Source organism: Haplochromis burtoni, unplaced genomic scaffold (assembly GCF_018398535.1).
Source record: "Haplochromis burtoni strain Fernald_Lab_line unplaced genomic scaffold, NCSU_Asbu1 Contig_98, whole genome shotgun sequence".
Lineage (NCBI taxonomy): Eukaryota > Metazoa > Chordata > Actinopteri > Cichliformes > Cichlidae > Haplochromis > Haplochromis burtoni.
The window spans coordinates 1,316,920-1,329,615 of NW_024582459.1; the positions used below are offsets into that span (position 1 = coordinate 1,316,920).

The 12,696-nt window shown below is 40.5% G+C and overlaps 2 protein-coding genes across 4 annotated transcripts in view; one reads left to right on the forward strand and one right to left on the reverse strand.

Annotated features, from left to right (window-relative positions):
- Nucleotides 1-12,696, forward strand: part of cacna2d4a (calcium channel, voltage-dependent, alpha 2/delta subunit 4a) — a 107,784-nt gene that overhangs the window by 51,262 nt on the left and 43,826 nt on the right. The gene's annotated exons all lie outside the window — the stretch shown is intronic.
- The window catches only part of lrtm2a (leucine-rich repeats and transmembrane domains 2a), a 31,084-nt gene that overhangs the window by 12,737 nt on the left and 5,651 nt on the right, over nt 1-12,696 (reverse strand). Inside the window, exon 2 of the mRNA XM_005927207.2 lies at nt 8,213-8,412. Within this exon, the coding sequence (XP_005927269.1) occupies nt 8,213-8,297 (85 nt within the window). The 5' untranslated portion in view covers nt 8,298-8,412. The remainder of the gene's footprint in view (nt 1-8,212; nt 8,413-12,696) is intronic.

Consider the following 12,696-nt stretch of genomic DNA (forward strand, 5'->3'; position numbering starts at 1 on the left):
TTAAATGCCACTTAAAACCACTTAAAACTGTTTTTTTTTTTTATTACAATGCTAGCAATTTTCTTTCTTTTAAAAGAAAGAAAAAAGCCCTGATGTGCTGACCAGGCTCTCAGACTCACCTTATGTTTATTTTATTTCTTTTCTTGAATTAAGAAGTGAAACTAATAGCATTACTGTATGTTGTGATGAATATGTTACTTTACAGTATCTTCTGAATTTTTGTAGCAGTACAGTATCGTTGTTACATGTTACAGTATCGGATGACCTTTGCAGTCCTGTGTACCTGGCGATGTTTGACAATGTCTCCAAGGTAACGGCTTTTGACACCTCAGGGGCCTCTTGTGCCTGTAAGTTTATATTCAAGGGCCCTTGGGTGACACTGAACCCAGGAATGATGTCATCAGCTCCGGCACTACTGTTACTGGCCCAGTTGTATGTTACCAAGGGCCAAGCTGTTTTCCATGCAAGCGACAGACTTGCTGCTATCTTGTTACGAGGACGACCAGCTGTCCTCCGCGCAGCAGACTCACAGGCCCGTGTTTCTTCACTCTTTTTTTCATTATGCTCGGAGTTTAAAACAAATCCATTGCTGCTATTAGAGTTTAATTTTTGGCACAATTGCCAATACCACATAACGCCCTTGATATAACGTTAAAGCACACCTTTATGCGAATAAGATAATAACCCCAAAAGTGCTCATCCAGGCATCCAGCTAATTTTGTGATCAGATGATAAATCAGATAAACTGTTACTGGTTACAGCTTTTTGAATGTACAAATTAATTTTTTTCCGTGACTGTTTTGTTTGTTTAAACGCTTGGGTAAGGGCACTGGTTTGTGTGAAGCAGGTGATTCATGTGCCCTTAAGGCTAATGCAGAGTCCCAGGTTGGAATCTGCCCCGAGGCCCCTGATCTTTCTCCCAGCTTTCTACTCTTCTGTCCACTGTCTTCTCACAACAACGGGGAAAAGGGCAAAAATGTATTTTGGGGGGGAAAAAACCAACCTAAACAAGCAACCTGCCCTTGTAGTTCTATGAATCCGTTGCATTCGCACACTTTCAGTATTTTGTATTGAAGTTATTGAATCTGCTTTAATCCTTGTTTGTTTTTATTTTCATATCACCTTAAATATGATAAATGCTGTACAAATATTATATATTATTATGTAAGTATATATCATTTAAAGCATGTGTTTGGTGCATTTTATTGACAGTTAGTGACTAGTGTGGTTTTCCTGAAGTTGAATGGCACACAACAAATATCTTAAAACCTGTCATATATAACGTGAAATCAACCATCTGCATTACATCAGAACATGAATTGTAGTGTTGCCTGTTTTTCTACAGCAGCAGCAGCAACATCCATGTAATTTCTCAGAGGCTATAATATGCCTGATCTCAACTGTAACCCAAGACCTTATTTACTTAGCAGACAGAAAATAGCCAGCTAGTGTGTGTGTGTGACTGCGTGTGTTAATACCTCTACACACACACACAATACACTGCAGCACTACATGTGTTTTTGGCTTAGATAGATAGATAGATAGATAGATAGATAGATAGATAGATAGATAGATAGATAGATAGATAGATAGATAGATAGATAGATAGATAGATAGATAGATATTGTACAATGTCAGGCTCCAATCAGTACAGCTACATTATCAGTCATATAATGTTATTGGAGATAAGAGAGGAAAGAAGTTCTTCTTTGCCCCACATTATCTATTTTCTGTCATGCACCTTTCCGCCTGACTTTCAGGCACATCCGTTTATAATCGCTTAACCAAACGCAGGAAGTAATGGTCGCACACACTGACTCACAAACACACTGGTAGCATTTAAGGATAAGCAGGAACACAGTGTAGGGGTTTAGGCTGTACTCCTGCTGTCACTGTGATGAGGAGAGGAGAGAGTGTTTTCTTGCAAATCTTGATTTTTTTTAAACCTCTTCTTCCGGTAGGATTACCTCCAATTACCTCTCCCTCTCTCTTTCTTGCTCCCTTTCTTCTCTCCTTCCTGTTTACTCCAGCCCTGCTCTCATTCTCCATTTTTATCCCACCTGCTGTGTCAGTCTCTCTCCCCTGTCCATTTCTCCTGTGATGCGGCAGTAAGACAGTATCATTATTTTGACTTGCAGCGGGGAGTGGGTAATGTGTAGGCCGATCTGCCTCTCTAATTCCTGCTATTTGTATCAATTTGTAGTGGCACACGTGCTCCTTCACACAACAGTGGGCCTCGTGGGAGCGTGTGACATGCATTGACATTGTTGTTTGTGATAGTGGCTATTAATTAGCAAGAGTGGCAGGTAAGACAAAGAGATAAAGCAAAAAGGAGTTGGGGGGGGGATCCACGAATTCATGCTTTGGCAAAAGAAAGCATCATTTTCAGGCAGTGTCAACACCTTCATTGGAGCTGCTGCACGTGGTACTTCACTGCAACACCAGCTCTTTGATGCACTATGTACTGACCAGTCACCAGGGCTGTAGTCCAAGGCTGAATACATTCAAATTTTGGAACGAAAAAGAAGGACGTCCGCCTCTTGATGTCGCATCAGCATCAACGTGACAGGAATAGAATACACTTTGCCTTGGATGTGTGACAAGTCGTAATGTATGCCCACTCATTCTTCAGACAGGATGGATAGGCAGATGGTATTGATCCACACACACGCAGACACACACACGCAAACTTCTATATATGAAATAGTTGTCATGCTGTGGTTTTTATGCCAGTTTCTTTTCTGAATCTTCAGTTGGCTATTTTGTAATTAAATGTGTTTTAACTAAATTTTTAGCATCATATAATTAGAATTGAATTCACAGTATTGTTAAAAAAGACAGTACTCCATCCAAGCACTTTGATTCTTTTTAACCATTCTGTTGGAGATTTGCTGCTGTGCTTGGCATCATTGTCTTGTTGCATGACCCATGTAAATGTTATGGCCTCACATTAGAATACTTGTCTGCTCTTGTCTGTAAAAGGACGCTATTGCAGAAGTCTTGCGGTTTGTTCAGATGCAACTTTGCGAACTTAAGCTGTGCTGCCACGTTCCCTTGAACTGAACTGAACTGAACGCTTGTTCAGTTCAGTCTTTTTCTAATTGTACTGTCATAAACTTTAACCTGTAACATGCTAACTGACCCCTGGAAAGTATGAGATGCAGCCGCATGGTCTGACCTTGGGGTGAATTTGCTGAGACATCCACTCCCTGGAAAAATGCAGCTTTGTGTTTACACACACCTGAATGCTCCAGACCTGCAAACATCTGTTTTTATAGATAATCAATAATTAAAGTGCGTTTAATTAGCAGCACCTGGCTGCTCCTTACCCCCTTAATTCTTGTGGAAGCAGTGAGAGTGAACTTCAGTCACAGGACTGAAAAAAACCCTCCTTTTTATATGATTGTAATATATAAATTTAGAATGGTCTGAAGTAGCTGCTCTGATCCTGAATTTAGAATTAGTTCCAAAGTGCTAGAAATCTTTTTTTTTCCTAATTGCATGACCTTTTCAGAGGCTTTTATTTTTTTTCACAAGGACTAAATGAGGACATCTCAAAACGCTGTGTTATCGACCATTAATTTAGGACCATTATCAGCCATTTTCTGTGATTACTTAGCCAGGAAAGGAGTATTTTCTGTCAGGAATAGCCTTGCTATGATCATTATAGCTTATCAGTGTCAAGCTAGATCTGTGCTAGATGTGCTGTGAGTGTGATACTGTATCTCTATCATTTGGCGAGTGTTAAAATGCTGTTTGTGGGGCTTAGGATTTATCTGCACCACAAACACCATCCAGTGGATTTATCCCTGCCAGTGTCCTTTGAAAGTAGGCCAGGACCATTTATTTGTGTGTTTCATCTGGCACATTCCTGTTGTACCTGCATCTAACCACACAGTGGTAAAAAAGAAAGAGCTGGCGGGTATATGCATGGAGATTTCTGCATGCCTTTGAGCCGAGCTGTCACAAAATTAGGGCCACAACAAACTAGATTATAGCTCGCCACAATCAATCGCCATATTACAAGACACAGCTAATAAGCTGGCTATGGGAGCAAGCCACAGTGACCCTTTAGCAGATGATATTTACATATGCACAGAAAAAAAACCCAATAAAATATAATAACATATAAGAAAATATGAAAAGTTTATATGGAAAATTTGAAGTAAAATTGAGTAAAGGGGAACAATATTAATTACATTTTTTTTATAGAACAAAGAAACAATAAAGAGTAGAAATCCTCTTTCATTTTACTTTAATGAAGCAATTTTGTTTTTTGTTGACTTTAATAATTAGGATATTTATTTATTTCTTGCCTCTCTATAAAAATAACTATGAGTTACATTAAAATAGCTATTGATCGCAAACTTGAATTAGCCAGATGCTTTGTATGGTTTGCCAACGAGCTGTCATTCCAGTCTCATATAACACTAGGGATGATCCTCTACTCCAGCCCTAATGCTGCACACACACAGTGTCCCACTGCGGTTGGTTTCATGCCAAACCCAACATCACAGCAGGGTTGAAAAGTGCCACTAGCTACTAACCACCTGGTGGTAGGGATTTTTTTTTTCTTGCCTCTCGCCTTTATTTAGACAGCACAGCAGAGATAGGCAACGGGGGGGAAAGGGAACAGGGAATGACAAACAGCAAAGGTCTAGCTGAGTGGGAGTTTATCCTGGGACTCTGAGATAAAGGGCATTTTAGCTCATTTGGTATGCATCTTGACTACCCTACAATCGACCCTAAATCATTACACTTTGTTAATCAATCAGTTTAACAACCTGGTAGCTGCTGCAGGTCGACCAAAAAGTACTTTTCATTGAAGCCATTTTACTGTTTTTAATGGCAGTCAGTTTGAAGCGGCTAAACTAACTGTGATGGCTAAATTCCAAACCTAATGCTACACCCTTAGTCAGTGCACTGTATTACAGCTGTACTCCAAGCATAATGCTAAGTCATGGTATTATGGCTTCACTCCAAGCAAATATTGTAACCCCAGCCAGTGTATTATATCGCTGTTCAAAGCCAAATCCCAACTGCTGTCATTCTCTCTTTCACTATCACTCTCTTGATTAGAAGCTCTGCAGCCAGGGCTTTGTTTGGGGTTGGAACAAACACATAAGCTCACAGTCAGATCCTGTGTATGCTTATGTGTGTGTGTGAGAGAGAGTAGGAATTAACTGATACCTTCTTGTGTGCAAGTGTGTGTGTATGTGTCAGAAGAGTCTCACAGTCTGCTGGGATGGTGGAGTCCTGGAGGCACCATATGGTCTCCGTGCCGCTCATAGACCTCTCTGTTCTCCTCTTTCGCCTCTCCTCCTTCTTCCTCACTGTCTCCTCTCTTTCACTACACCTCTTTGATCTCACATCCCTCTTCCTCCTCATCTCTACTCCCCACTGTTTCCCCGTTTTTTCTTGCTCCCTGCATTTCACTTTGTGTCACTCATTTTATATTCTCCCCCTCTAGTTTGTTTTTAAGTCTTGAACTCTTTCACTGTCATGTCTAAACTCTTTTAGCCGTTTTAGCCATTTTTCTTTAACGTTTCTTGATGGTGTAGTGTATCTATTTAGAGTATTTCTGGATTTCGGTCAAACTTGTGGAGTGCATGCTTTTCTAGCTCGTATATTCACCAGGGAATATAAAAGTCCAGATAGATATCTGGGTTGTTACCATACAAGAATTTCGAACTTGATACAGATACCCAGAAAAATACTTAACACCGTTTTCAATACCACAAGGGGGATTGTTTTTAAAGTAATGTGATAGTGGTTTGTACAAATGCATGGCATGAACCATGCAGCTGGGTTTATTTCTTGTCTTCTGGTGGTTTGGCATCATATTTTCAGATGATCAAATAGAGTTGATAAAGTAGGCTGCCACTGTTTCGGTGTAGTTGCTGATAAACTTTTCTTTCCTTTAATCTGAGACTTTAAGAGAAACATAACACTTTTTAAAGGACAAATAATTGTGTTATCCTGTTAAATTAACATTGCCAGTTACAGCTGAGCAGGCCTGATAATGTTTGTTGCCTAGCTTGCACATTAACTTTATCATTAGCCATAGCTGCTAGCCACTACCTTAATGATAATGGCAGCTAATGTGGGTAATTGCTAATACTTAAACAGCTTGTTAGCGTGTGTGCTGGCCAGGTTGTGATAACGGTTCAATGAAAATGGGGGGAGTTCTGTGTCAATAGGATGAAGGTGGCACTGTTGATATCAGCGTTGTTGCAAATAAATATCTAATCCTATAGTCATTTTAGTGTCAGTTAGTATCCGAGTATCAATTTTCCAGACAAAAAGGGTAAAGCATTTAAATACATTTTTGCATTTGATAATTTTATTTGGCACAACAACTGCAAAACACCCACAAGATGTCTGCCACAGCCTCCATCCATCAAGGCCAAAACTAGCAGACGCTGAAGAATACAAACACTTCCCAAAAGTCTCTCTCCATTTTTCTTCTTAATCCAGTTTCTGTCCTTTGTACACACCATTTGGGTTCTTCAGCATTTTGCAGTTCGTGCAGAATTATAATGACAATTCAGTGGAAACACGTAGTTTCAAATCCTCCCTGTCAAATTCTAGCTCTGAATGAACTTCTTCAGCAACACGTGGGCTTCATGATTTGATTGTCATTGCTGGCGCTGATGTAATGAAATTCTTACTGCTTCCTACTCTCGATATATCCGTTTCTCAGTAAGTTATATAGTATATGTATGTGTTTGAATTACAGCCTCAGTGGAGAGAGCGGAGGGAGATCCTTTGCTTTGCAAGAGGCATACAGAACAACATTGAAAAAGCAGAGGGAAGACAGGGAAAACACCTGTTTTCAAAGAGTTTGGAAATATTTGTAATGCACATTATGTGCCGATCAAGTGCATTTATCTTAACTGAGAGAGAGCTTTGGCATCAACACAGCGTGCTTCTTTTTAATTCAGTGTAATTGCAAGGAAAGGCTCTGAGACGTTTGATGACAGATAGAATATTTTAGAGGAATTACTATTCCTGAACAGCTTAGAGTAGACCCTACAGCAAATATGCTACTAAAGCTTACGCAGGCATCCGAGTTAAACTGATTTGAATTAAATACGGAGATGAGGGAAGGTTGGAGAAAATGTAAAGTGCAGGTAGAGAGAGAAAGGAAGAGGTATAAGGTGCTGGTATGGAGACAACGAGAAGCTCAGAGGGAGGCATATCTGTTGACTTAGAGTTTCTGTGTGGGTGTTTGGAGGTTCAGACACATAGTGTTGCCCTGTTATTTAGTGTCCTCGGTGTTACACAGCAGTTTGTGGGGGCGTCTTTTTTTTTCCCCCAGACACCTCAGGACCAATAATACCTTACTTCGCCAACAGGAAGACAAAGATCCCTGTTCTCTTAGTCTCTCTCTTTTGTAAAGCCATTCATTTACAGCATGTGCTCCTTCAGCATGCGCATGATGTAAAACAAAAGAGGAAAGGAGTGCCCTTGTGTTTGCCTATTAGCTGAAAAATTGGCTGGAATCTCTCAGAGAGTGAGAACCATTTGTGCCACTGTCTGCTCCACAACACACACACACACACACACACACACACACACACACACACACACGCATACAGCTGTCCTATCTGTTGCTATGCCACCCGACTTCTGATGGATTTTTGTTTTGACTGAGTGTACCCGCAATATGAGACGAAGGGGGGAAAAAAGAAAAAAGATAATGGGTCCAAAGAGACTTGGATGCAGGGATGGACAGGAATAAAAGGAAGAGGCAAAGGGTGACAGGTGAAAAAAGGAGTGAGATGCAGAAAAAACAAGGACAATAAGTGAAAGGAAAGGAAATCTTGGTTCGGAAAAGAAACGATAGGGTGAATTAAAGAAAGAAAATATCATATCACTACATCTCACTGGCTGGATTAATACAGTAATGTGGCATTTCTGTGGAAGCCTTGGCACGTGGCCACAGTATGCTCAGTGCCCTTGTCCTTTGAGTGCGCACATGTCCGTGGGTATGTGTGTGTTCAATCATGCTGGCATGCAAATATTAGCAGCTGTCAAAACAGACAGTGTTCCTCCTTTCATGCATAGTTTGGAGTACAATAGACGTGAATAAAATAGACTGGAGTTGAGTAGGAGAGGAACAGCATGTTTTCCTCTCTTCTTGTTTTTTTTTTTCATAATCTCACTCAATTTTGTCCCTCTTAATCTGCTCTTTGTTTTCTTGACTCACCTGGTTTGGCCAAGTAGCAGTGGTAGATAGTGGCGCTAGCTGGGGGAAGGCCAGTGCCCCCGGGGGGGTGGGTGTGGGGGGGCATGACAGAGCACTGCGGCCTTCCTCTGATGGAGGGACGGGACTGTGGAAGCGGTGTCAAGGCGCCATGAATGAGGCTCCCGACAATGTGGTGAATGTGAAAAATCACACCAAATCACCTGAACAGACAGAGAAAAGACAAGTATGACAAACACATCCACAATCCAACCTCAAATCCTGATCCCGAGACCGTATCGCATCGATTTGTTATCTCACGGGTTGCCAAAACCCCCGTGCAAACATGCATGCGCACTCCCATATGCCGTCAGCAGTGAAGGCTAAAGCAGCAGGATACTGTGTGTGTGCGAACACTCATGTTTGTGATACATTAAAAGTGTGCTTTTGTGTTTGCACCTATCCTGGCAAGTGTGCATATTTATGTATGCGCATGCAGTCATCACAAACCACTGGTACATAATAGACATAAATAACACATGTTTTTTTTCTTTTAGTCTACACAATCATTTTGCCTTTAATGCAGACAGACCCCCTAGTGCTAACTGTCTGGCACCGAGAGACAAAGTGTGAATGACACAGAGGGAAAATGGGAAGACAACAGTGAGAGAGAGACAGAGAGATGGATAAATGTAGAATCTGTAAATTACAGCAAAAGTGGGAGGGAAGGAAAAGAAGAGATGAATGGAAAGAATAAACAAGTGTAAGTGTTATTGTGGGGCTACAGAACTACCCTTGAGCAAAGACAGCAAAAGGTGATACAATGCTGCTCATACTCTCTAAAGCTTCAGCTTGGCAAGTCTATGAAAGAAAATCAACAAAACTTTTAGCAAAGGAAACAGTGAAACTATCCTCATTGATTTCCTTATAGAGGCAGCAAATCTGCAGAACCTCCTCATTGCAGAATGCTGCAGAAAACATAATTACATATTATGGTGGTTTTTTTTAATATTTATATTGTTAAGTTAAGTTAGGACTATGATAGAGTTCAAAGAAGACTGTCGATCTTCCATATTTGTTAGGTCGGGTCTGTTCTTGGACTTTCTGGCCATTCGTTTCTCGCACATATGTGGTAAAGATGAGATTGGTAAGGCAGCAGCAAGATCCAGAACACAACAGAGGGCATGAGTGAGAACAGATAAACATGAAACATGAAAAGAGGAGCAGGGATGAAGGTGGGCTGAAAGATGACTTTTAGATGTGTTGCGTCTGTACCCTGGTCGAAGCACTAGTAAGTCTTTCCCCCATAAAGATGACATTTGATTTAATTAAAAACCAGTTTTGAAACGGCAGTATATATCGATAAAGACGTGATTTAACAACCATTAGAATAGTTTACTGGTTTTTCCAAAAGTAGCTGCATAGACAGTGACCACCCTCACTAACTTCTCATGCAAACCCAGTTATTTTGTTCTATAAGCATGCATGAAATATGACAGGAACCACTCAGTTCAGAAAAAAGCTTAAAGGGTCACTCCTAGTTGGCTTTCAAGGTTAATGCCCCCAACTGGATGTGTAGAATGGGCTGAGATCGGCTATAAACTATAAACTTGTCTTTGTGGCCTGTTTGAGTTAGTCATAGAGCTAGATGTGTTGTTGTTTGGACTTGTAACTCTGTAAACTAATTTCAGTACAGTTTACTTTATATAGTACCAATTCAAAGCAACCCTTGCCTTAGGATTTCTACAAAATTAGATAGATAACCACAATAATCAGGCATTCACCGGTAATCAAGCACTTGGTGACAATGGGGAGGAAGAACTCCCTTTTAACAGGAAGAAATCAGAATCAGACTCAGGGAGGGGCAGCCATCTACCACGACCAGCTAGGTGGAAGAGGGGAAGAGAGCAAATGAGAGGAAAAAAGTTTATTGTATCAGTTCAATAGATGGACTGAAAAATGAATGACCTGTGTCAATTACATCACTGTAGTGAAACTTATCTCACATGCTTAAAAACAAAGTTTTCTTGTCACTGTTGAGTAATTGCAGTGAAAATAGGTCTTTACAAGTGGGAAATTACCATAGGAGAAAGCTCTTATGACATGACTGACATGGCACAGTGTTGACTCATAACCCCCCTCCCCCCTGGGCCAATCAGTGTAATTTTGAAAATGCTAGAGTGTGCTGCTGTGAGATGTGCCTTTTTCCCAAAGTGTCATCACAACCCAATCAGCAGTGTGTGAAATATCTCACTAATCAGATTAGGCTGTTGTTCGATGGTTAGCTGTTTGCAGGGAAAACTCAGGCCGACTTTTTCCACACGGTTCATTTCGCTATCGAGTTGAACAGAGGCAAAGGTGCATTTGCGCATGTGATTTGCACTCATTTGATGATACATGTGCAGCAACTGTTAATTTACACCTGTACTACCTTAAATAGCCATGTTAAGAAAAATAACCCAAGGTAGCTGGAGGATAATGCTGTTATGTTGTTCAACTTTCTGTGCATGGAGGCTTACTTTGAGAAGTATCGGTCGATCACTGTGCTCTATCAGTCTGCTAATCAGTTGTCAGTATGATAATTGCAATTGGTTGTATATCAATACTAGGGGAGAGGAGAAAAAAGTGGTGGAGTCACTGAATTAGGTGGGATAACGAGGAAAGGAGATATAGTAAGAAGATAGTGATGAAAGGATAAAAAGAAAAATAGAGACTAGGCAGGAAATACCAGAAGGAGTAGGGAGGTAAAAAATAAGGGCAATGGGTAAAACAGAAGCACATTAAAATTCTCCTGCACCACCTCTTTAGTGTTTTTGCGTGTGTATGTGTGGGTTTGAGTTGTCCTATTTGTTGTATCATTATTTTCATTAGTACCTGGCAGACACTGAGGAAAATATAAAGCACTAAACTGATGTTGCGTTTCTTTATTTAGATTCTCTTTTGGTATGTTTTCTTATATTTCCACATTTATTCCTGTTTTTTTCTTTCTTTGTGACCTTCATTTATTCAGCATTCGTTTCTCTCCTCGTGGCTTTCATTCATTCCCTCTCTTCCTCTCGGTCCCTTTCTCTCCTTAACAAAGGAACAGAGGCATGCACCGAGGATATTCAGCAGATGGATTTCCTGCATGTGATTAAAGTCACATTAGCTCTGCTCTACTGGGAAATTTCAGTTGTTCTTTTTAACTGAGCACATGAGCTTCTTTTGGAAAACTCAGAAGCATTAATGAGCAATGGAGGGAACTTCTGGAAGATTCATCTGTTTGGTTTAAGCTCTAAGCCGCAAATGTTTCATTTTTGATTTTGCTGGTAGGGTGTGACTTGTAAAGCTACATTACCTTGGTTGATACTGTGACTGAGTGATTCAAATTTAAGTCTCTACAATTAATTAACGACTGAAAACCAACAGACTCACCAAAATGTGGGTATTTTTGGATCCTTGCTTGTCTGAGCCCCCTATACAGCCTCGGCACAGCAGAATTCATATGTATATCATTTGAAGAGTGCATTCTTCAAAGATTTAACTTCATGCTTGTGAACTAATTTTCCATCAGTTTGAATATTTCTGTGTGAAATAATTCTTATTTCCTTTTTCACCTTTGGAACTGTAACTGGTGCCTGGGTTTTTATGTTGGCCATTTTTCAGATGATTCATGGCTCTGTTTATGTTTTGATTTATTCAAAGGAGGGAAAACAGTGCTTTTCTTTGCAAGCAAGTAAAACAATGAAATCATTATTTTTTCTAAATGGCTGCAAATACAGTGAAAGGAACTCACATCTGGTTATTAGACAAAGAGCGATTGACTTTTTTTTTTGGCCTCTCTTTTGCCGTTCATTAGCTTAGTGTTGCCATTTTTAAACTACTTTGGAGGGAGGTACAAATATTTCTGCCGACATTGCCCTTTGGGCATCTTGACTAGTAAATTTAACTTTATTGATCGCACTAGCCAATGCTTATTCGTTCTGTTACAACAACTAGAGATGGACCGATCCGATATTACGTATCGGTATCGGTCCGATACTGACCTAAATTACTGGATCGGATATCGGAGAAAAATAAAAAATGTAATCCGATCCATTAAATATCACGAAAGCACCTCACAAAACTTGCAACACGCCGTAACCTCAGAACGTTAGCACGTCGGAGCAGTATGCATCACGTGATAGAGCGGCTGTGGCATGGGGACCTGTCGGTGGTCTGGATAGCATTTGGAGCTTCGCTAGCAACCCGGCATTTCATCTCCGACAAAGTTATCCCCGAGAGAAGTAAAGCAAGTGTGTAAGTCCATCTCTGAATGTTTGTAAAGCATTCCTGCGTTAAGCTTAACAAACGATATATGGAGCGACTGCCTCTTCTTGCTGCTACTTCAATCATGAAACTGCTTAATGATCAGCTGATCGGCTTTTCTGTCGCGAGTCCGTCTCTCTTGTTTGTTTTTGGCCCACTTTGCACCAGAAAGAGGAAACCAGCGGCTGAACAACAGCAGCACGTTTAAGCTTGATAAGCTG